Genomic DNA, 25,083 nt, shown 5'->3' on the forward strand with positions numbered 1-25,083 from the left:
AAATTCCTTGCCTCTCTTCAAGTTTTCATAGTGTTTCTGATTTTGTGAGCCCAGGTGAGATGATGATCATCTCATTAATGTATTGCATTAAATGCAATCTTAAAATCTTAAAATACATCTCAGTGTATTTGAATATGTGAGATCCTGTATTTGTAAGAAGAGACAATGCAAAACTCATGATTTTCTTTCATCGTTTTCAGCCTTCTATAAAATGGAAATACTTATTGCAGTTCTTGGAATCTGGCTCAGCTCTTCACTTGTAAAAGCAGATTCTAAGGCTGTGACAACATCTCTAACTACAAAGTGGTCTTCAACTCCTTTACTCCTTGAAACAAGGTAAGTGCATTGTGATTTTTTTCATTGTCAAATCAGAATATTCTTAGAGGATAAAGTGTTCTCTTTGTTTATGTGGCACTTTGGTTTCTGGTCACTACCAGCAGTAATAACATGGAATGTGCTGTGTGGGGGGAGATGGGAGGAGTATTTTAGAGGAGACAGGAGCAGGTGTTTTGTGTGCTAAATTCTTTCATTGTGCATTAGAACAAACATTAATAACCATTAACAATTACATAGTTGGTATTTTTTATGAAGTTTTACTCAAAGCATGAGATAGAGGAGTTTAGCATGGTCTTGTAAGATTCCATAGCTAAATGTATTTTACTTCAGTGTTGTAGGCTTTGTAGGTTTTGATACACGTCTCCTGCTTGTGTGTATTTAGCTCAGTAAAGCTTGAGTTTAACTTTGTTCATGTGAGTTGTGCATTGATTAAAGTCAATTGCTTTGTTAAGAGTTGTGCAAGTCACCCTGGGAACATTTGTTCTGTGGTATTAAAGACTTTTTTTCTTTAAGATGTTGTGTAAAAAGAAAGCAAAACGCTGTCTTTTCACTGCCAGTCTGCTTAGCACTTTTGAAATCCCCCACTGTTTAATTTTGTCATGTTTTAGTTTGGAGATGTCAGTAGGACTTTTAGAATTTTAAGTTCCTGTGTGCCTAATTTTATATCACTTAAGGGTATTGCCAAATGTGGAATTTTGTCTGTTTTACTGCAGATTGTTTCACATGAAAATAGTTGAGCATTGCTGGGTTTCATTCACAAGAGCATGGCTTTCGTTCAGAGGACAGGTGTGTCCTAGGTGAAATCACTTTTCTGTAACCTGCTCTGGAGAAGCTGAAGACTGAAAATTCTTTAAGCAGTAAAATGCAAAGCACAGGTGTTAATGCCAAGATTTAAGTACCCTGACACTGTGAGACTGTGCGAAACTCAACCTAAGAGAGTGTGAAACAGTAAGCAAATAATCGAAATAATGTGCCAAAGACTTGATCCATTGCATTCAAAGACTTTGGGTAGGGAAGGATTGTTCACCTGGGGTGAACTGCAGCATGATGCAGCACTGCAGTGTAAGATCACTCCTGCTGCTCACTGTACTCAGCCCAGCACTGCAGTTTGTTACCCAGGTGTTTAAGCAGCACTTGCCCTTGGATGGGAACACACAAGTTACTGTGGCAGTGAGCGGGCTCCAAATCTTCTGTTGTAGCATCCTTTAGCACAGCAAGTATGTTACATGTGTGGACATGATACAGTACTTGTGGTTAGCAATGTTTAGAGAATGAATTTCATTATCTAACCTTGTATTTGTACCCAATTAGATGCTTAATATATGGGAATTATAACATGATTTGAAGCTGTGACTTCTCTTTTTGCTTGTTTAAGAGCAAGCAAACAGAAAACTTCCACCAAAGACTACCAAAGCTGATAATTACAGTAATCTGCAGTTTGTTTCAGCAAAATCAACAAAAATGTGTTTCTCATAAGAGAGAGATAGCAAAGAAATGTGTTAGGGAGGAGAGCTACCAGGATGGACACTGCAGCCTGTTAGTGGCATTTAAAGGATCTGTAGGTGCCTTACAAGCTGCTGTCATGTACTGTGTGTTTGTCCTGGTCTGCAACTATTATTTGTTTGGGTTTGTTTGTTTTTAACTTTCCTGGAGTGCTTTTCCTGGTAACATAGTTTTCTGATATAGGTAAATACATGGTAGGTACTAACTTTCTGTAAAGCATTACAAGGTACTAGATTTGTAACTCGAGAGAAAATTTGTAGATCTAGCTCACTCTTCTCATCTTACATAGTGAATTTTTATCAGAAGAAGGTCAAGAAAAATTCTGGAATTTTGTTGAAGCCAGTGAGAATATTAAGACAGCTGAGCATGATGGTAAGTGTTTGCACTTTTTTGTTTTGCAGTGTTTTTCTTGATGCTGACTGATAGTTGAAAAATATACCACAGTATTTTGTCTTCCATTGTGTTAGTCCTCATTTGACTTCTAAAATACTAATTTCAATAATACTTTTTGCTGTAATGTGCTCAAGGCTTTTGGATATCCATTTGACAAAAGCTGTAGTGGATGAGTCTGAAACATTTTGCTTGCCAGATCCTCGTTCAACATGAAGTATGAAATATTTTAAATGCCTTTTCTCTGTGTTACTATTTCTCAGCTGAAATTAGGAGCTCTTAACTTTTTCCCTCTTCCCCAGCCCATGTTTACAGCCTCAAGAATGTATTCAAGTGTACTTTCATGGATGTCTATTGAAGTTCACTCTCATCCTTCTGTAGAATTGGCTGTAATGAAAACGGAGGAGGGATGGTCACGTGCTTACTTAGAATTCATGTCATGGGCTTTTGTTGATATAAATCACACTAAGATGAGAAGCCCCTCTTCAATGAGACTATGGGATAGAAAGATAACTGTTTGTACTTTGACTTTGCAGGTAGTGATTATTCTTCTTACCAGGAAATGCTGAAAGTAGCCTGCCAGACTCTGTCACCTTTGCAGCAGAATTTGTTGAAATTTTCCTTGTCTTTACGCTCTTATTCTGCAACAGTTCAAGCTTTTCAACAGGTTAGTACAGGAAATGCTCAGACAATGTGCAGAGCATTTTACCAAGGCTCAGGAAGGAGTGAGCTGTGGAAGGAAACATTTGAGAGTATAAAACACCTGAACTGGTTAACTGCTCTGTACACCTGAGCTACAGAGTGGATATTTATATTTATTTATATTTATATATAAATTTAATGAGGCACTGAATTTTTGTGTAGAGTAGGCTAAAGAGTTGGCATTTGGATATGTCTGCATATCTTTGTGCCTGCTGCACCAATAATTGTGTGAAGATTTTTATGAGGACCATCCCTATGGCTCCATTGGTACTTGTGATGCTGCTGCTGTTCCTGTTGCTCAGCTGAACTTACTTGAAGATAGTAATCCATATATATGTGTGTGTATATATATATATATATAGTGATTAGAAACCATAAATTAAAGTTCATTGTGTTCTCTGTTCTTTTTTAATCTCTGGGTATCATATAATTCATTGCAAATTGTCTCACATTACTGCTTTATTTAAGTAATACTGTAAAACATCTTCCTTGTTCATCTGGAGTCATTTTGTCATTTGATATTTAACAAATGCAGATGTTTGGGATGTCTAAGACCAAAAAAACCCTCAACCACAATGCCTAGAATTGCAAGCCTTGCTTTCTGTACTGCAATTAACCTTACAGCTAATAGTAACAGACTGAGAAATAAGTTAAGGCTTAACTCTCCATCTTGCAGTTTCACCTTGCATTTAAATGATGTCATAAACATGGAAGAAGTACTAGTTTGGAATGTGGGAAATGGTACTGTTTGCTGCACAGCTACACTGTTGTAATTTTCACTTGTTCTAAGGGCAAACATTCAACCTGCATTATTATAAATATTTTATACAGATAGCAGCAGATGAATCTCCACCAAAGGACTGTACCCTGTTTTTTGTTGTGCATGGGGAGAAAACATGTGAATTTGACTCTCTTGGAAACCTTTTACAAGCAGCTTCAGACAGGTATTTGCTTAATTTCCAATTATTGGATTAGCTCTTAAAATTTAACCTGTTAGACTTACTGCTGCAAGGAGGTTGTAATAAGCCTGTTATTTCAATGTTCTTCAGTGTTGATTTCTCCTGTCCCTTGTTTGCACAGGAGTGGCAGTCTCTTATTTGGTATTAATTCAGATTGCAATGATTGTTTTCTTATCCCATGCTCTTTGATAATTCTGCTGGGAAGAGGAATGTACACAGGAAAATTTGGAAACAAATTCTAGAAATAGCTGGAAACTATTGAAGGACAGTAGGAATTCTCAGGAGTGTGTCAAACCTTCAGTATGTAGGGAAAACAAAAGGAGCTGGGCTGCATATTCAAATGAGAGTTAATGTAACAAATTGTTTTATGAGTGGCTGAAAGCATGAACAGTATTTTTTTCTCTGTGTAGTTTTCTCAGCATTGACAAAGAAAACCATTACCACAATATATTTAAAATTCAGATTTCTCTACCAGAACAGAACTTGATTGTAACTGCTAATAACAAAAAGAAGGTATAAAATACAATACTTATTAAAAAAAACCCAACAAAACCAACCCAAATCCTTACATTTCAGTTTGTTTTCATAATATGAAAACATTTTTGTATTCAATCTGATTTTTTTGTAGTCTTGGTAATTTAGTTCTTTTAAGCATAAGGAGTTTTTTGTCAGTGTGCAGACATATGGCATCTATAGCTCACATGGAATATTTTAAGTATTTCATTGCACTTTAGACAAAATGTAAACAAAGTAGCTGAAAATAGGCTTCTCATTCACCTTCTTGTTTGTATACTAAGCCAAGGACCAGGTTCAAATGAATTGGCACATCTGTTCTGTCAGCCTTTTTAATTTTTCATACAGAATTTATGAATCACCGTGGGGAGAGAAAGTTACTTGGAAATTTAAGGGAAGATGTTCATTTTTAAAATGAGGATCATATTAGATTCAAAATAGCTCTTAGTCACTTGTTTCCTTTTCATGTGTTCATTTTGCACAAAGCTTTTGTCAGCGTGCATCAAGTGCTGCCAGCCTTGATATAATTTGTGGGCATGGCATGACATATGTATTCAGTGAAAAAGGAGCAGTGATTAAACAGGAGAAGAAATGTGCATCATGCATGGAGTGAGGAGATGCTGTGAGTCACACTGTGCCATTCTTCACTGTCTCCTCTTAGGCCAAAGCCATTTCTGTTCAAGGGGGACCACAAGTACCCAGCATCAAACCCCGAAAGTCCTGTGGTCATACTTTATGCTGAGATTGGCTCAGAGGAGTTCTACAGAAACCACAGGAGCCTTGTTTCAAAGTCTGAGGCAGGAGAAATCACTTATGTCCTCAGACACTACATTGCTGTAAGTATATTTGGGCATTGTAACAGAGGTATTTGAAACAGAGTAACTGGCCTTGGTTTTCAAAAAGAAAACGGACCCAGGTTTGTTCCCTTTAAATTGACATTTGCCTGCTGTCATTGTTCATTTACTTGGAATACTCAGAGTTTTACTTTTTTGTTGCATGTAGCTGAGTAATACAGAATATTTTAAATCTCCTGACTGTTTAAATAAGATTGTTTGATTTCACAAATCCAGACTTAAATTCCAGATTAATTAGAGACTTTAATGTAAAAAAAAAAAGTGTTTCTCTACCCATATTAGATCATAGGAAATAGATCTTTCACAGTCAGGCCACTTAGTTACTTTAGTTACTTGATATAAAAAGCAAGGATTAACATTAAGGTACCATTTTCAAATGAAAGGCAATGTTTCTGTAGCAATTTTTTTACAGAACCACTTACCATTCCTAGTGCAGTTTATCCTGGTTTCCATCTTCCTCCACAAAATTGTCCATGGCCACTGGATTAGTATTTAAAACTACATTTGAAAAGCTATGAAAAACTGGAGTTCTTTGATTTGTTACCTGAATTTTACTAACTATTGCCAAAACCTGCAGTGTAGCAGTCAGGCTTGAATGTGGAGGGGAAAAAAAAAAAGGGGCATCAGCTGGTTCACTTCTAATATTGTACTTTTAATAAAATACAGTCATACATTGCCTACAGCACTTACCTTTTATAAGAGGAAGTAGTTGTTTATCAGTGTTGGGAGGAGTACTTACATTCAAAACTCCGTGTATTACACTTTAGATCGTGGTACTGTTATGTGACCCCTATATACCTCAGAATACTTTTAGAAAATGATCATGTTCCTCTCATTAAAGGCAGAAGTAATTATGCACCTGTCTTTTGTCATTATTTTATTTCTTGTCATTCTCTGTGGTAACTCTTCAGTGAATGTGTCATTTTTGAACTTCACAGCTGAAGTTCCTTTCCACCCTCTATGTGATTTGATGATAGGAGTCTATCTCCTTCTGCCTTGCTCGCACACTGAATCCTGAAAACATTGTTTTGTGTTCCTCTTTACTTTGTGGATTTTGATGGTATTTTGGTTCATAGAGATAATTCTTGCTTGCTGAACTTCAAGAAGTGTGTAGAAATACAGTAGGAAATAATTTTATTAGAGTATGTTACTGCAGGGTCACTCACTGTGTTTGTTTCTCATTACCAGTTGTGTCTGAAATACCAGACTGAGATTTCTTAGCTTTGGGAAGTGGCAGCTTTTAATCTGTGGATCAAAACAAAGATGGCAGTATCACACTGTTGGCTTTTCCTTACAGAATCCCAGCAAAGAAAAGGTTTACCTCTCTGGCTATGGCGTAGAACTGGCTATTAAAAGTACAGAATATAAGGCCAAGGATGATACCCAGGTGAAAGGTGAATTATTATTTTAAGTATTTTAATGTGAACATTTTAATTTTGCCAAGGTAATTTTATATTTGTTTTGCTGTGGATGTCTGAATTGCAGATATTTTTCTTTCCTGAGCTCTGAAATCCCCTCTGGGAGCATATTCCTGATGAAGCATATCTTTGCCATGGCACTTGTCTTTTGTCCTTGTGAAATGCTGGAGTCATGGCCCTGGACTAGATCTTAGTAATGGCACCACTAATGCAGCTAATTTTTTACCAGATAGCCAGCTTCTCTGCAGGTGTAAAGCAGTTTCTCTACTTTAATTTGCTTTAGCTGATCCATCCTCAGAGCAGCATGTGTTCCCTGTTCCTGGGTTTTTTTTTTTTTGGGAAGACAGAATTCTGCACGTTTTTTTTGCCTTTGCTGCTTTTAAAGAGCTCTGATCTCTGTTCTACAAACTCCCATGCATCTGCCAAAACTATTTTGATGGTGTAATCTGTGTGTATACTTTTTCTTTACGTATGCACATTCACATACAAAACCCAGGTTTTCCTGCTTTTCTCTTTGTGACTAGCTTGGTGCTAGTGGTGTTCTCTGTGTGTTCACAGGCACAGATGTGAATGCTACAGTCATAGATGAAAATGACCCTATTGATGAAGTGCAAGGATTTCTCTTTGGAAAACTAAGGTAAAGCTCAGCTGGACTTTGTCATATCAAAAAACCTTTTGCAGAAATGCCAGTGTTCTGCTTTGTTATTAGTTTTTACATGTCTGAATTTGCTGTATGTGTTAGCAGCCTACCTTTTTAATGTGGTAGTTTCTTTAAATTAGCAGCAGACTTTCTTATAGGAAACCACAGAAGTTGTTTGATCCTTGTATCCTTTTAGGCAGCTGTATCCTGATTTGTCAGAAGAGCTGAAAGAGCTCAGAAAACACCTCGTGGAAAGTACCAATGAAATGGCACCTTTGAAAGTATGGCAGCTACAAGGTAATCTGGATAAAGGCTTTCAGTTATGGTCTACAAAAACTCAGTGTAAATTATGTTTTCTGGTGTTCTACACAATCAAGGTTGTTAGTGGTTGTGTACAGTTGACAGAGTTTGACTGTAAATTCCTGCATTCAGTTTCACTTGGAAAATGCTTGTGTTTTTATAGTGCCTTTTTTTGTGGAGTCCTGTTGAAATAGCTTTTAGGATTGTTTCACAGGACTTCTGACATGAGGATTGTTTTCTATATTGTGAAGTACAGTAAGCTACTTGCTCTTAAACTGACTGCTTGTATGGTCTGCTGAATGCAGAAAAGGAGCACATTTTTGTTGTGAAATATTGAGATTTCTCAAGACCAGAGGAAAACTGTATTTCAAAATCAATTACATGCCACTCTGGCCTCATTCCCTGGAAAACATCTGTAAAGGCCTGTGAAAAGGCTTTTCATCCTCTCAAAAAGAGTAATTCTAAAGGCTGAATGTAGAATCTACCTATATCCAGTGGAAGGGCAGATCCTCCCACCTCAGCCAGAGAAAAAAGAGTGCTGGTCTGGACTCACTGAAGCAACCTGTAGGCAGCATACACTGGTTCAGTTGGAAAGGGTTGCTTACTTCAAGGCAACACACAGAAGCTGAATACAAAGAGGATGAGTTTAGAAGAAGTATCTATAGGTGCAGATAGAAAGTGAATTTTCTTAGGCAACAGGCAAAAAAGTTGAAAGCTAAAGTTAAGATGTCTCTGCATTGCCTTGTTTTCAGTTTTGAGTTCTTGACTTCTGTTTTTTCACTTCTAAGATTTGAGTTTTCAAACTGCTGCTCGCGTTTTGACTGCTCCTCCAGTGGATGCTCTGATGGTCATGAAAGATCTTAGTCAGAACTTTCCTACAAAGGCCAGGTAACTTTAATTTTGACTCCTAGAAAGTTTTGTTACTCTCCTTTTCCTGAGCAGGACCTGAGACAAGCAGCATTGGTTGGGTTAATTCTGACTTTCATTTAGCTGGAAGCAAACACTGGGGAATGTTTACGCTGGGAAGTTCTTCAGCCTACGATTACAAAGAGGATTTCATGGTGTTTTTCTTGGATGGCAGCTGATGTGGACTGGTAGAAAATTTGCCAGAACTGCCCATGCTGTTTTATTGTGAAATGAGTCTAAACCTGTTGCATGAAGTCATCAAGAGTTTATTGGCTGGGTTTTCTGTTTGGTGGCCTTAACATTTATTTATTCACAGGGTCCCACTCTTCTTCTGGGCTCCACTTTGCCGGACAGCCCAGTCATTCTCATGTCAGAGGCTGATGTGCAATTCCACTGGTTTTTGCACTTTGTCAGTGACTGTCTTTAACATATTCAAATCAGTCTCAAAAAATTCAGTAATGATCTGGCATGGCCAGCCAGTCTAGAGATATATTTCTCTTGATAAATTCCATTGCCTGGATTGTGAAGATAATATCATAGAAACTCCTCCTTTTTGAGTAGGTGGAGATACACCTGAGATGAGAGTAAAAAGAATCTCATTTCTGGTCTTATTTCCCATTACCTGATGTTAAGGTGCTGTTTAGAGCTTCTTAAGGCAGGCATTGCATCTTACTGTGTTTTCAGTCTGATCTATGGGCTGTACTTGCCCACTCTGTGATGATGCAATCACTAGATTCAAAATAAGGAAAGGAATGGGAGCCCACCACGAGGAGTGAAATCCCCTATTTTTTGTTGACAGCCTCCATCTTTACATTTTTGTCAGCTGCACACTTATATTATGGGTAATGTGAAATTAGACACTGGGCATTGGCATGTGGTTAACATTTTTGTGCTGCTGGATTATACAGTGTAAGAAAAATGCTGCATCCTACTATTTAATGGTATCACCAAGTGCAACTGCTTCTTGCTGCATCTCTTTACACTAAAAGGTTGATTTTCTTAATATGTAAGGTACAAAAGGTAGGATAAGTAGATATCTGTCCAGTAGATAAACAGGAAGATGATTCATAGCATGATGTTTTTATTTTTGTAGAGCCATAACAAAAACAGTTGTTTCTTCGGAACTCAGAGCAGAAATTGAAGAGAACCAAAAGGTAATGTGCCCAGAAAGTAACATAGTGCCTTTGCACTTATGTTTACATGTTGCTCAAGAATATGACCCACACAACTTTATAGTATGCATCTGGGAAGTGAAGAAGTGGTGGATTTTCAAACGTGGATGTGGAACATAACTAAGCTTCTTTGCTCAAATATGGAAATACTTCTCTTGTTAGAAATTTATTGCTTGAAAAGCAGCTATATTACAAATCTTTGTACAGTTTTAAGGATGCAGAAGAAAATTATTTCTCATTATCCAATTTGACATGATGTTTAGATATCTGTACGTATCAGTGATCAGGATCAGGAAGTCACAGAATAAAATCAAAATCTGCTGTGGCTTTAGAATGATTCATACTGTGTGGAGGAAATGGTTCCAGTGTCGGTGCTTTGAGAGTGAAACTAGTGAAGGGATAGAATTTACAAGCTAAGTCTAGATGTGCTTTGAAGCAGCATCTTAAACCCCCCCCCAGGTCATGAGAGGCCTCTGGAGGTCACTGAGTAGGCTCTGTATTTGCAGAAGTGTTTCAGACAGCTCAGTTCTGTACTTGGCATTAGCAAAGCAGTGAAAAAACCAACAACCACTTGGGAATTTTGTACAGGCTTTTGTACAGAAGTTTGTGCAATTAAAATATGCCAGGTAGTGTGGTCTGGATGGAGTGCAAAACAAAAATTTTAAGATAGTAATGAAAAAAAGTCAAACAGCAGGGTTTGCTATATGAGCTGCATTGCTCTATTTACACATTTCAGTCTCATTTGGTATTGTTAGGAAAAAGACCCTGTATGTTAAGTACACATGTATTGTTTAGACATCTAATCAGTGATATTTGGTGAGTCTAGTAGTAAATGCAGAGCTACTTACAAGTCCCCTGAGACTCCTGTTCTGAGGGAGAAATGCCTTGCTGTTCAGTAGTGCTAAAATCAGAAGAGAAAGGATGGGGTTTGACACCCTTGTCCCATGTGGTTCTGGAAGGGACAAAGTATAGGATGGAAGTCCAAGCTAAAGCTACCTGGTGGCCTTTCTGTTATGTGTTAGATCAGACTCTGGCCCACAAGTAAACCCATGATTTTGTGGATTCATTTTTATTCAGAGTATACCTGGGCCACTGGATCCAGACCGGGCTGTATCTAACCCTGCCCTTCAGAGCTGTTCTTTGCGCTCCTCACTTTGTGTGGGTGTTATTTGCTAGTTAAGTTCACTGCTACTATTATGTTAAAGTTTACTATGTAGTTATCCACAGAAAGATACAATTTAACACTCAGCTTTTCTTTGGGAGCCTTATTTATGTAATACAAAAATGTAGATTTTTTTTTCTGATTAGAAGCTACTTTCCTGTTCTTGGTACTTCAAGGGGTACTTTTGTAATCCTCTGTTTGCTTTGCACACAGTCTTCATGATGGTAATGCTGTAAAATATCCAAGTACAATGTTTCTCCTTCAGTGTTCATCATGCCTCTAAATAGAACTTTGTAACTGGTACTGCAAGACAAGATGTATTGGAAAAAAACACGTTGAACTCTTTAATAGTATTTTCTGTGCAGAGCACTCTTCTAATGGCTTCCTGCTTCTTTTTAGTATTTCAAAGGAACATTAGGATTGCAACCAGGAGATTCTGCCCTGTTCATCAATGGACTACTTATTGATTTAGACACTCAGGACATATTTAGGTAGGAATGTTTTGTTTTTCACAATAATTGTATCCTGTTTAGAAACTTGCATCCTGTTTGTGCATGAATGATAAAGTTATTTAGGCAGTTTTGAACCTGCTTCATAATCTAGACTAGGTTTGATTGGTAGGTACTGTAAAAAGCAAATCATGGTTCCTTGTCTTATTCAAGTGCATTTCCAACAAAAAAATCTAATGTGAAAAGTGGAATACCCTTGAAGATTGGAATGGGAAGTCACCTTTGTGCTGTTCTTTTGACCTGTGCTGTGACTAGCAAGATTTTGGTCTCTCAGACTGTCAGCATCCAGATTTATTCTGAAGACAGCAGACTGATTCTCAAAGGATAAACCACTGTGAATTTTTCATCTGGAAACCACCCTGTATCTTTGTCAAGATGTGTTTCAATAATACAGAATTGAAATTACACACACACACACACGCACATATATATCTATCTATATATATAGATAGATATAAAAAATGGATTAGTTATCCTGATTTAAAGTAGTTTTCCCTAGAAATATTAATTGAATAGATTTAAGTTATCTCAAGTTTCTTATGACAATAAGAAACAGATGATAAATAAGAACTGATGCCCGGACATGACAGACTTGTTTGTACCTTTCATCTGTTAACCCTTAGGGTAAGAACAAGTTATTTGCTGTGGCATTAAAATTTAACCCCAGTTTGCTTTTCCTTGCAGCTTGATCGATGTGCTCCGCAATGAAGCCCGTGTTATGGAGGGCCTGCACAGCTTAGGGATTGAGGGGCTTTCCTTACACAATGTTCTCAAGTTGAATATCCAGCCTTCAGATTCTGACTATGCTGTGGACATCAGAAGTCCTGCAATTTCAGTGAGTATGAAATTGTTTCTTAATTATACAGTTCTCAATATAGTGTCTGATTGGGAAATATTTTTGTCTCAGACCAGAGCAGGAGGATTGTCAATCACTTAAATGCCTTTACTTTTTCTTAGTGGATCAACAATCTTGAAGTTGATAGTCGGTATAATTCCTGGCCCTCCAGTGTGCAAGAACTGCTGCGTCCCACATTTCCTGGTGTGATCAGACAAATTAGAAAAAACTTCCATAATTTTGTAAGTAATAATCTGACTAGATAAAATGTGCATTTTGTTTTCTCAAGAGCAGGAACATCAGCTTTTGTAGCTTACCTCACATACACACTGGATTCCCTGTCACTTAAATAGCTTGAGAGAGAGGATGCTTTTCTAACAGGTTTTGTTCTCCTCATATTAGTAAGTTATGGCTGAGATTCAGAGATTACTGAGCATGATTCTCTGGCTTCTATTAGATGCCAGCAGTTGTTTTGTCAATGGACAAAATTATCATCTCATAAATAACAATTTGGTGTGTTGCAACTTTGTCATAATACCTGAAGTTGGTTACTGAAATCTGTCAAATTTGTTAACTGTTGTCTTCTTAGCAGAGGTAAGACCAACTGCAGTTGTTTCAGTTAGAAAGCATCCATGCACCAAGAGTTGAATAAATGCTCAACAGCTTAGTCCTAGGTGTCCTTTTAGTCTGTAGGTAACTTAGATCTGATGAAGAGTTTGCAAATTGTGCACTGTAACCCTTGTCATGTGGCAAAATGGTCTTATGGAAAAAAAGAACTGATTAGGGGAAAATAGGGACTTGAGCCATCTGAAGCTGTGGGAGCATTGACGTGTTACCTTTTTCTCTGGAATTCAATACTTTTAACAGAGATTTTTAAATTATAAGACAACAGTTGCATGAATGAAGGGCCCTACATGCAGTCTGAATGGCCCAGTTCTGTCTGGGTTGGGACAGCAGAGAACATCTTGGCAACACTGGCTCTCCAGGACACTGAGCAGAGCAAGTGTTGCTCAGTTCTGACAAATGCCTGTCTCCCAGGCATGTGGGAGTGGGTGGATCTGTGTGCAGGCAGAGGCAGGAGCCAGTGCCAGGCTATACTGAGGTAAAGGTATCATGTAAGGAGTCCTGTCTCCTCTGGTTAAAGGAGTTGCTTAGACTGGGTACTGTAGATCATGGACTTAGACACTTTGGAAGAAGCCTTTTATCTAATGAGTCTCATCTCCCTGGCAGCATATAAAGTAGGCCTGATGCTAATTCTGCACTGACAGATAAATAAAGTGATCTTTGATCAAAACCCCTTCTTGAATTCTTAAGGGAATGGAAACTTCTCACTTGCTATTTGTATACAGGTGCTGATAGTAGATCCTACTCATGAGACCACAGCGGAACTACTGAATGTGGCAGAAATGTTCTTTGGTAACCACATCCCGCTGAGGTAATTGCTGTGTTTTAATGTTTGGGGTTTTTTTACATCAGTTTTATTCATGTGACTTCTGCAGTTGTAAAATTTTCATTTCTAGGACATAGCAGAAATGTTACATGCCTTGTATTTGAAGGATGTGTATATTTTTTGAATATAACTTTCTCTACTAGCAAAACAGAGTTCAGTTTCTGTAACAGTCCAAAAGAAATTTAAAGCTTTGGATGAGAGAAGGGTGAAAAGCAAGATTCTGATGGACTTGTTACAGATCATATGTCCTAAATTTGATTCCTGGCCGCTCTGCTCAACGTGTTCCCAGGCTATTCTAGTAAAAGCCTGTGTCTAAGATGATGATCATAGCCAGTAGTTGTATGAAGAGTCAGTTCTTCATTAGTGTAATAGATTGATAACCTGAGCATTTGTGTGATTGCAGGATAGGACTGGTCTTTGTAGTTAATGACTCAGAGGATGTTGATGGACTTCAGGATCCTGGTGTTGCCCTCCTTAGGACATACAATTATGTGGCACAAGAAATGGACAACAATTATGCTTTTCAGACTGTCATGTCTGTAAGTATTAATTTAAAAGAGAAATTAGTGTTTTAGTATTTTCCATGTATGTAAGGTGATGTTAATGGGCTAATATGTAGATGATGGAAGGAATTGTTCTTTGGCTTGGTTAGTATGCAGAGTATCTCCAAATACTGGTGCCACAGATTACATGTGTCCTTGTAATGTGCTTCTGACCTAACTTTGACAAGTGAGACTAGGTTTCCTTGTGACACTTAACACTTTGGCACGTTTTTCTGGTCCTGTCCCTTTGCTCATTCTGTCTGTGAGTTCTGAGCTGCACCAGCCCTTCACTGTTATAATTTGGTTTGAACGGTTCCAGCTGCATACCTTTGCCACATTAAAGGGCAATACAGGTGCTGGTAAATTGATTTCACCTGTGGCTTGATACTTGTGCAGATTGGCAAGCTGGGGCATACTGTGACATTAAATTGGTGGTTACTTAAAGACAGTTACTTTTATTCTTTTTATTTTGGGTATGTATTTGTAGCTCAAAGTAAAATCTTGTGCCTTCAAGAGGGAAAGAGTTACCTGCTTTACATGTGAGGTTGTATTGTTCATAAGCATATCCCAAGTTCTGAAGGGAAGGTAGCTCCTTGGATATGCTTTATTTGAGGCTTTTTTCCCCAGAGCACTATTTTTCCTCCTCAGATACCTTTTCTAACTAAAGATACAAGTTACTACTTAAAGAAATATATATTTAACTTCTTCCAATCTCACTGGGATGACTACAAGGTATAGCAAGAAACTTCTAAGGGCTACAAGTGCTTAGGAGCTGTTGCAGCTGATAAATATAAGTTTTGCAGTCTGGCTGTTAATGCCTTATTATAACTATTGTAATAGAGGTGACAAAGTCAGCTTACCTTTGATAAGGACAGAGGCTCTACAGTTGCAGCTGTAAACTTGTATTCCCCTTTCAGATATATAACAAAGTAAAAACAGGAGACCAGCTCAAAGTGGAACATGTTGTTAGTGTTCTTGAGAAGCAGTATCCCTATGTGGAAGTCAACAGCATTCTGGGAATTGATTCTGCCTATGATCAAAACAGAAAGGTAAGAATTCATGAAATAGAGCTTTCTTTTCCACTTCTTTTGCTGCAACAGTTTTGAAAATATAATTACATACAATTTCTTGATCCAGTTCTCTTACCAACCAGGTAACTATTTTGTTACCACATTGGGGACTTCTAGTAATACTTTACTGTTTATGTTCAGCACAAGCTTTATGTAACATACATAATACATATAATGTAATATATATATTTAAAAAATCTCTATGTAAAGAACCAAGATAGCTTTCTTGTGACTCATAAGTCATGCTTTCATTACGGAATGCAGACTTCAGTAGAGTTTAAAAGTGTTTGCAAAAAAATCAAGGTGATGGAATGACTCATGAAAAAACCAAGAGGCTTAACATTGGGAGGGATCAGTGTGGGGCTTCTGAATCAGTGTTTGAATACTGTGTGAGATAAAGCCATGATTATGAATTCAAAATGACTTTTCTATAGCAAGACATCCAACAAATTTCTGCAAATAATTCTTGAAGTCATTTTTAGGGCTGATGCTTTTCTGTATGGTGAAAATTAGGAGGGCAAATCACTATTGAACCAGTTATATGTGAGATGAAGCAGATTTGATCTGAAGTTCTATAGTGGGATGTTTCTTGCTTTTTGTTGTTCTGAAACAAATGAAAATGGTGTCTCCAGTAGCTCTGTAACGCACGTGATGCTGCCTACATCTGTAAATGTAAGGAATGCAGTCAGGGTTACAGCAAATAGGCTCTTATGCATATGGCTCTTCCAGTGTAAGATAGTGAAGAGAAAAACATTTTAAGGAAATGACAATCCATGAAAGCAAGACAGGCATTTCTGTATGAGTGGAGAGGCCTCAACCAGAACCTCTAACCAGCAGAACCTAGTTAACTTCTAACAGAGTATCATTCAGTGACAGTGCATTTTGCAGTGGTGACATGAAACAGGGAAATTTGTCTTGACAGAATAACTCCCTGCCTCACAAGTAACTGTCTTCTTACAGGTTTAAGAAACACATTCTTAAAAAAATAAAAAAATTCTCTACCCTGTGTCATGTTACAGCTATCACTGCTTGCATTGCGTTTGCTTCCACAGGCAAAGTCATGTTTCCTGTTGTGCATCTTTTGCTACTACCAGGAAGTGCTCATTGGAATTAATTTACAAGATGAACTTAATGGAGTATTTTGCACTTCTGTATCATGGAGTAACTTTTTTTGCTTTGAAACTCTGAAAGTCAAGGGTGTCTTGTGCATGTAAGATACAGAAAGTGTCTTATGCACTGCGTCAAATTAACTTTGTCTGTATCTAACAGAAGCTGTAAGAATCCTGGGTGTGTTTAAAACAGACCTGTGGGTATTGCACAGCTTCTTAGGAACCTTGGTGGCAAAGGGCTGATGTGCTAAAGCTGCTTCTGTTTCTGTCTTTAGGCAGCAAGGGCTTACTATGAGCAAACGGGTGTAGGCCCTCTCCCTGTGGTGCTGTTCAATGGAATGCCTTTCCAAAAAGATCAGCTGGATCCTGATGACCTGGAAACTGTGACCATGCACAAAATCCTGGAAACCACAAGCATCTTCCAGCGAGCTGTATACCTGGTGGGTGCTGAGGTTGGCTGTGGCTTGAGAGAAACTAGGTTTGGCAAAACAGATTCTCAAGTCCCTGGCTACATATTATACAAGACAACTTAACTTTCATAATTGCTTTTGGCTTTTTTTTTATTTTTTTAAGTTATGTAAGGTAATTTTATATGGGAAGTAACAAATAATGCTTCTTTCTTCTTTCCTTCAGGGTGAACTATCTAATGACCAAGATGTGGTTGAGTATATCATGAACCAGCCTAATGTTGTTCCAAGAATTAACTCAAGAATCCTAAGGTCTGACAGAGAGTACCTAGATCTGACAGGAATGAGTAAGGGATGCTTTTATTTGTGTTAAACCTGAAATGTCTGAGTGAAAGACTTGTTGTTGCAGTGGAAAACTCTAGTGGCAAAGCATTAACAGCACCCCCAGTGATGACCCAGCCCTGGTGCAGGGCAGATGTTATGTACAACATTAAATGTCTACTGATTTTCAAAATGGGAATTTGTTTTGATTTTATACACACCTTAAGGGGTTAAGGTGAAGTTGAGAAATTAGTAATGCTGCAAAAGGCCAAGAACAGTCATTTGATGCATAAAGCATCAGATTGTTTCTTAGTTCTGACCTTCTTTTGAGCAGGGTCGACAGTCATCTCTGGAATTACTTCAGATTTAGCAAAATGTTCCATTGCTAAATGTTTGAACACCCAATACAGTGACTGCAGTACAGTGACATTACAGGTGCCTTTTTTGAGTTGCTTGCAAAATACTGACACAGTGGATTTTTCAGTGTATATTATTTACATATACTAATGCCAACTAAGTGACACTTGGGCAATTCTTTCAGCTGACTTCTGCCTATCAAATATGCAGTGTAGTTATTAATGTAACTTGTGAGACAGCAAAATTCATTTCTCAGCCTATATATTAACAGGGAAAATGAGACATAAGCAGTATCACAAGAAGCAAAATGGGATGTGTTCTTAATGTTCTGGTAACAGCAGTGATTTTATTTTTATTTTACGTGTGGTAGTTGCTTTGGCATCTAATACTTGTTCTCTCCCTCAGATAACTATTTTGTGGATGACTTTGCTCGATTTACCACATTGGATTCTAAAGATAAGACAGCTGCTGTTGCAAACAGCATGACCTACTTAACAAAGAAAGGTAACATCTGTGGTGGATTCTGAATCCAAATCTGCTTTTATGTGTGTTTCCAAGCATATGTGCAGTTCTTCACACACAGAGCCTTGTCAGGCCTGTGGGTAATGGCACAGTCTGTTAAAGATTTTTTTTTACAAGACATGACATCTACATCGAACAAGAATGTTCCCCTCTCTAAACCCAGCCCAACCATTTACTGAATAATGAAGTCCCACCCAAACTGCTCTTGCTGTACTGCAAGTGATCCCCAGAAATGCAGCAGTGTAAGCAAATGACTAGAAAAATATAAAAGGGGTTTTAGGTCTCTGTCTCGTAATTCAAAATTGCTAAAAGTTACATGGATTCAGAAGAAAATTCTAACTGCCTGTTGTAAAAGACATCACCTAACATGGTCAGTGCAGTTTTTATTGCTCCAGTGCCTGTATTGCTTTTCCAATGGCAGTATTGTCACAGTTGCACATAAAAATGTTAAAACTCGGCTGTACCTCTCGAGAGTAGGAAATACATGCACAGACATAGTGCAGAGCCTAATCAGGTCTAACCAGACATCATCAGGTATTTCCTATATCCATTTCAGTTAGATACCAGAAATCAGCTGCTGTCATTTGACCCAGTTCCTCCTGTTCCTGGCTCTTGTCTTTACTAGACTGTCCCAAGTTTCCATGGTACTGTCTCCAGCCACTGCCATCCGTGTGCATTACCTGAAATGCTCCCATTGCTCTTTCTGTCTCGTGCCTGCTCTTCATTCATGTTCAGTCACTTGGATTTGAACAAGTTTCTTGTGTAGAGCATTAATTAAATCCACACCTCGGCATGCTTGTTGGAAAGTGCATTAATTTGCAATTCCATGGCTTGACATTTTTTGGTCATGGCCTCTTCTGCCACTTAAGATATTTAATAACTGCTCTCTGACTACAGTAATGCTGTACCACATTTATTTTCTAAAGTAGTAGAGAAGTTATATGTGTTGCTGGCTCAGCACCAGCACTGATAGAGCACTGCCTTGCTGGTTTTTAAAGAGGGAAGATAACAGCACAGTGGCATGGCAGCATTTGTAAACAGTCTTCAGAGTGATGCCCTCACCCTACAGTATGAAACTGGTAATATGTAGTATAACTAATGCTGTAGCATGAAAATCAAGCATCCATCTGTTTGAGGGGAAGAAAAAGTCCAGGCTTCTTCCAATAAAATTAGCACAAACTTGTTGCTGTTGGATCTGAACTGTAGTGATTCAGTTATGCCCAGTACAGCGCTGCAGCTTCTTGATACACATTGGGATTACCATCAGATTATTAATGTGTCTCTCCTTTTTCCCTTTCCTTTCTGCTCTTTGACCAGGAATGTCTTCCAAGGAGATCTATGGTAACTCATGCTTTGGCATTTCTTATATTGTTCTGGGAATTTTCTGGTTCCTTTTTAACACTGGCTTTAGAACCAGCAGGCAGTGAAGGAAGCTGTTGAAATGCGTGATTGCTGCAGCACTTTTGTCTTTATACAAAACTGATTTTGTAAACTAACAGCTTCCATACAGAGAAGTGGTGTGTCTGTTGGATTCCAGCCCCAGCTGGAATCTGCAAGTTATATATATGTTTCTTTATAATTTGCAATTGGAAAGGTAACAAACAAACAAAGATACTAAAAGAATCCAGCTTAGAAAGAGCAATGCATGCTGTCCCACATGGGTTTTCTGAATGACCTAATAAAGACTAATATACCAATGCTATTAATTTTGTCTTGCCAGGCTTTATGGCTTTGGTTCATCCGTAGCTTTCTTATGGAATTTTACTTCTTTTGAAGTCTTTGCATGTGTGTCATAGTTTACCTCCAAATGAGGAAAAAAATGAAGTTTGCCTTCCCTTCACCCTCAAATTTCTCCTTTTTTTTTTTTTTTTTTTTTGTAATAATTGCAGATGATTCCTTTGTTAGACCAGTTACTTTTTGGATTGTTGGTGATTTTGATAAACCTTCAGGGAGGCAGTTGTTGTATGATGCCATTAAACATCAGGTAGGTAATGTTTTCATTGAAATGGCTTAGCAGTGCTAACAAAGCGCTTGGTAGAGGGTTGTAAAACACAAGTTGTGCACCTTCCTGTGGTATGACCTGGAGAGATTGGTTCTCCCTTCAGGGTCTCTAATTTCCAGCCTCATCTTTTTTGTAGGGACTAGAACACTGCTGATCTTAAGCTAGGACAGAATGGCCTTTTGGCACTATGCCAACACAATAAATGTTCTTTTAAGCCCGTGGTGTTAAACTGAAATATCTGTGGTTTGGTTTGGAGATGAACATGGGCATTGCTCTCTGCTCCATCCCATTGGTTCTGGGAGGATAATTGAAACACAAAAATGCACAGCTTACAGCTAAATCATTGGTTTGCCAGACTCTGAGTGGTGGTCATAGTCCTGGATCTCTTAGGTAGCACAGGGTTATATAGAAGATTGCTGTCCCAGTGGTGCCTCTGTGTAAGCTAAATGCTTGATGTTACATTAGTTAATTCATCATTTTAACCCTGTGCTGTTATTTACCCAGTTTGGAATCTGGTATTCTGGTTAAGAAAGGCAAAGCTTTTGCTGTAGTGTTTATTACATATTTGTTACATCTGAAATTTTAAACTTTCCCATTACCTGTTTTGTTAAACACAGAAATCCAGCAACAATGTTCGAATTAGCATGATTAATAATCCGAGTGAAGACCCCAACAGCCAGAATACCATTGTAGCTAAAGCCATATGGGCAGCTTTGCAGACACAAACCTCAAATAATGCCAAGAACTTCATCACCAAGATGGCAAAAGAAGAAACTGTGAAGGCACTGGAGGCAGGAGCTGACATCTTGGAATTTGCTGTTGGGGTAGGCACGTCTGTTGGCATTTGCATGGGGAGGGTGCTTTACTTGTTCCTCAAATGAATTTTATAGTGTAGTTTATTCATATGCAGAAGGTGCAGGAGCAGAGAAAAGTAACACTGTTGGGTTTGCTAGTTTGTTTTTTTTTTTTACTCTCTGAAGGGCTTACCTAAATATAATGATCCATCTAAACATAAAGTAAATCCTCACACACATCAAAGCTACGTAACTTGGAAAAGTGAAAAGGAGCATGGGTGCAGGGATCTATTTAAGGGAGTCAGCTGTTTCTTGGGTGGTTAAGAGAATAATTTCTTCTTTTAAGGCTGGGAAAAAAATACAAGTGCATTTCTCAAAGTAGATTTTAAAAACTTGGGAAGATTGGAACTCGTCTAAGTAGCTGTGGCCCTTTGCAGCAGAAGTTGGGATAGTGTGAAGGTGACAAGCAAGAACTAGGTTTAAGACCACAAAGAAAAGGGGGCCAGGGATCAATTTTAGCAAGATATGAAGATGTTCTTCAATGGAAACAAAAAGGTGTCTTTTAAAAAGTGTGCAGAGATCTAGTTTTCTTCCTATTTCAATGTCAAGTATTCTTTTCTTTTAGGGCATGGATACCAATATTTTCAAAGAAGCCTTTGAATCTCCCAAGGTGGATTTTGTTCTGTCCCATGCTATTTATTGCAGAGATGTTCTAAAGCTGAAGAAGGGGCAGAGGGCTGTGATCAGCAATGGACGGGTGAGATGATCAACAGACAGTGAGAGAGATACTCCACATATGAGAAAGAAGCAGATCCTGAGCAGCAGAGTCTGGGGATCAGGCACAGGAGTGTCAGCCTTTTCTAGGTCTCAGCACTCTTTAGGACCACTTCCAGTTTGATTTATTCACACCTGTGTGCCCTTTTCTTTTTACTGTGAGCAGTTAGTTGTTGGTGTTGGGTACAAATTCAGGTCTCTCAATAACAAAGTTGCTTTCATGCTGGCAGTGAATTGAGTCCAGGGGTAGAAGGGGATGATAAATTTGCCAGATTATGCTGCTTCAGTTTACTGGGCAAAATGATGCTGTATTTTGCCCTGACCAAGGTGCCTTGGTCTTTTCTACCATCTGTTTTTATTGTAGTTTCCCTGAGATGAGGTAAATGATGTTACAATAGCATTTCACTGTAAATAATGAAACCCAGCTGTGTACAGCATTGGGTTTTCTTTTGTCATCTGTTTCTAGTTAGGAAAAAACCCATGCAGGTCCCAGTGGTTGCTGTATATTTCAATGGGTTAAAAATCTCAGGTGATGAGTTGTTGTATTCTATTTTTCTCATTAGCAAAATAGCAAGACTTGTCTAGATAGCTTTTAAGCTTCTGAAGGCTGCAGGAGGGAGATTTGCTGGAGTCTTGCTGGACTATTAGAATTGGCCTGGTATTCTACTGCCCCTTCCAGATGTAGTACTTCATGTATAATTTAATGTGCCTGACCCAGTGAAAATTTTAAGTGTGTATTTTATTCCTTAGTCTGGGACTCTTGGCTCTAAATAATTAGATTTACCTGTTAAACTCTGCTGCCACTGACATTAATACCAGCCTAAACAGTTGGCTTCCACTGAGACTGGGCTGGAGTATTTATTTAATACATCTTTGAATTTTTTTTCAGTGTAGCCTTTACCTAATAATGCTGATTCTGCGCTTTTTTTTTTTCTTTTTTTTTCTTTTTTTTTTTTTTGGTAGATTATTGGCCCATTAGAGGATGGAGAGATGTTCAATCAGGATGATTTTCATCTGCTTGAAAATATCATACTAAAGACATCGGGACAGAAAATCAAATCTCAGATTCAGCAGCTGGGATTTGAAGAAGATCTGTAAGTAAACATAAGGAGGCTCAGAGAGAAGTGCTGGGACTCTTGGTAACACGAATTTCTGAATCTGATTTGCAATTCATTTAAGTGCTGCTTGGCCTATCAACATAAAAATTATTTTAGTGATACATTTCCCCATCAGTACTATGGGAATCCTGTAAACTGTGTTTAACTTCAAAGAAAAAAAATTGGGAAAAGAGACAGAGGTAAGGAAAGGAAAGTTCTAGATAGTTACTGCACAAAGCAGAGTAATTAAGAACTAATCAAAAGAAAGTCATGTTGAAGTTCAGAAGAACAGGAGGCCCCTGTAGGTGCATGTTTGTGTGTGGGAGCACACAGCTGTGGAGATGGTTTCTACCATACATTTCCACCATCACATTTTTCTGTGATGCTGCTTGACTGTTAAGGGCTGGTCAAGTAAGTTAAACATGAAGTCTGTTCTGCAGAAATGTTGTGTGATTCTGGATCCCAGCAGAACAGGTTTTAACAGTATTCCAAGCACTTCTGCATCCATTGGGTGTTGGGGTGGTGGAAGAGGGCATAGTTTGAACATAGGCTAGTTTTGCACAGAGCAATGGGTTTGGGGTTTCTTTTTGTTTATTTGAATGCTGCCAAGGTTTTTCAAAAACTTGAAATTATATGCTGCATTGGAAAGCACTGTGGAAATTAGTGGAATTCACCAGGCTTGTGAGTTTGGTATGAACAATTCAAACAGCTGTCACTGTAAATCTCTGAGACAGTCAATTCAGGAAAAGCTGACAGACCTGTGGGTTACAGTTTTGCTTCTTGGCAAAGGTGTGATGTACAAATCAGTATTCATTGAACTTTCAAGAGGTTTTACACCTTTAAGATTGAATATATTCTTAAAATACTAGACTGAAAATTTATGGGAATACTAAAAAGTAAGAAGTAGTCAAAAGTAATTATCTTTTGTGATAGGACCCCTCTCAAAAATTTCTCTACTTACAGGATTGCTTCCTAGTGCTCAGAGTTGCAGTGTAAGATGGGAAGAGCACTGAAACAAGGGTTTGATCTGAATGGCTTTCAGGTCTGAGTGGTTGGGGAAGATTGGGAATGCAGTGCCTGTAACATGGTTGACCCCAAAAAAGCAACTGTTCTATATTTGTTAGAGTTAAATCCTTTGGTATATTCAGTAACAAGGCTGCAACCAGTTTAAATTACTGTGGGTTAACCCTTAAATATGTTTACTTCTTCAGAGCCTCTGTAGAGAGGTAGTAGAAGTGTTTGGGTATCTGGGTTCTGTTTGCCTTCTCTTCTGCTGCAGCCTGGCACAAATGTGGTAAGAACAGGCATTTTTTTGGATATCTGCAAGCCTTTCTCTTTTCCTTCTTTTCAGGGCAAGTGACTTGGTAATGAAAGTGGATGCTCTTCTTTCTGCTCAGCCAAAAGGAGAGGCAAGGATTGAGTATCATTTTTTTGAAGAACGATACAGGTATAGAATTGCTGAACAATGCTTTTCTGTGTCTTTTAACTTTCCCATTGTTCTGTGTTGCATTTAATTAAAAAAAAAATCTTAAGTAGCAATAGGAAAGTCCTCAAGAGTTTTCAGGAAGATTCCAGAAATTAATTTTATCTCTCTACCTATCTCTATAAACATACATCTATATACCTATTTTTTTTTCTCTAGTTTCAGAAGGTGCACAGCATTTAGGAAGTAATTTCAGTTCAGAATGAGATGGACAGCAGTGGGTTGTTGTGCATTTCAGGTGTTTATCCATATTTTTGGTACTTTAAAATTGTATTTTCTTCCATTTAGTGCAGTTAAACTGAGACCAAAAGAGGGGGAGACATACTTTGATGTTGTGGCTATTGTTGATCCTGTGACCAGAGATGCTCAAAGACTTGCTCCGTTACTTTTGGTACGTAGGCAGGGTTGTAAGCAACATCAAATTCTGTCATTTTGGAATGTTTGTCTTCCTCTTTGACTGTGTGGTGACCAGTGGCTTTCTAATAGTGTGTCTGAGTTTCACAGTACATTTATCAGTGGAAATACTAATGAGGCTGCACTATGCACTAACAAGATCATGTTCAGGTATTGTCCAGAGAGCTTTTAGCTTCACTGCTCTAACAGCTTAGTTTGCAGTGACTGTGTTCTTGAGGAAAGTCTCAGCATGCCAAAAAGAATGCCTGAAATATGAGGAGCAGGTAACTGTTCTTAAAAACACCAATTAATAAGGAGGGGGAGGGGTGGTAAAGCAAATCACAAGGAGGGAGGATTGGGAATGAGCATGTAACATGCCACCCTGAGGTCCTGTCTATAAAAGTGGTCAGCTCTCCTCATTAGCATCTTAAGGGATGTCTCTTTCTCCTTACTTTAGGTTTTGAACCAATTGATAAATATGAACCTGAGAGTGTTTATGAACTGCCAGTCTAAACTTTCTGACATGCCACTGAAAAGGTAAGCAGTTCCATGATAGAAGGGGG

The 25,083-nt window shown here is 38.3% G+C and overlaps 1 protein-coding gene across 3 annotated transcripts in view; it reads left to right on the top strand.

Annotated features, from left to right (window-relative positions):
- Window positions 1–25,083, top strand: part of UGGT1 (UDP-glucose glycoprotein glucosyltransferase 1) — a 39,471-nt gene that overhangs the window by 2,453 nt on the left and 11,935 nt on the right. For 2 of the 3 annotated variants that reach the window (XM_082287890.1, XM_082287892.1), the window contains exons 2-28: window positions 201–336; window positions 2,129–2,211; window positions 2,766–2,896; window positions 3,763–3,875; window positions 5,065–5,239; window positions 6,555–6,651; window positions 7,234–7,312; window positions 7,512–7,612; window positions 8,404–8,503; window positions 9,615–9,675; window positions 11,255–11,346; window positions 12,049–12,199; window positions 12,322–12,441; window positions 13,549–13,634; window positions 14,053–14,188; window positions 15,109–15,240; window positions 16,646–16,810; window positions 17,004–17,124; window positions 17,861–17,959; window positions 19,295–19,318; window positions 19,867–19,961; window positions 20,597–20,803; window positions 21,399–21,530; window positions 22,511–22,641; window positions 23,996–24,091; window positions 24,416–24,518; window positions 24,978–25,057. In XM_082287890.1, coding sequence (XP_082144016.1) covers window positions 212–336; window positions 2,129–2,211; window positions 2,766–2,896; window positions 3,763–3,875; window positions 5,065–5,239; window positions 6,555–6,651; window positions 7,234–7,312; window positions 7,512–7,612; window positions 8,404–8,503; window positions 9,615–9,675; window positions 11,255–11,346; window positions 12,049–12,199; window positions 12,322–12,441; window positions 13,549–13,634; window positions 14,053–14,188; window positions 15,109–15,240; window positions 16,646–16,810; window positions 17,004–17,124; window positions 17,861–17,959; window positions 19,295–19,318; window positions 19,867–19,961; window positions 20,597–20,803; window positions 21,399–21,530; window positions 22,511–22,641; window positions 23,996–24,091; window positions 24,416–24,518; window positions 24,978–25,057 — 3,035 coding nt within the window. In that variant the 5' untranslated portion in view covers window positions 201–211. The remainder of the gene's footprint in view (window positions 1–200; window positions 337–2,128; window positions 2,212–2,765; window positions 2,897–3,762; window positions 3,876–5,064; window positions 5,240–6,554; window positions 6,652–7,233; window positions 7,313–7,511; window positions 7,613–8,403; window positions 8,504–9,614; window positions 9,676–11,254; window positions 11,347–12,048; window positions 12,200–12,321; window positions 12,442–13,548; window positions 13,635–14,052; window positions 14,189–15,108; window positions 15,241–16,645; window positions 16,811–17,003; window positions 17,125–17,860; window positions 17,960–19,294; window positions 19,319–19,866; window positions 19,962–20,596; window positions 20,804–21,398; window positions 21,531–22,510; window positions 22,642–23,995; window positions 24,092–24,415; window positions 24,519–24,977; window positions 25,058–25,083) is intronic. The other variant, XM_082287891.1, reaches the window with a different exon arrangement.

Source organism: Coloeus monedula (genome assembly GCF_965178545.1).
Source record: "Coloeus monedula genome assembly, chromosome: 10".
NCBI lineage: Eukaryota > Metazoa > Chordata > Aves > Passeriformes > Corvidae > Coloeus > Coloeus monedula.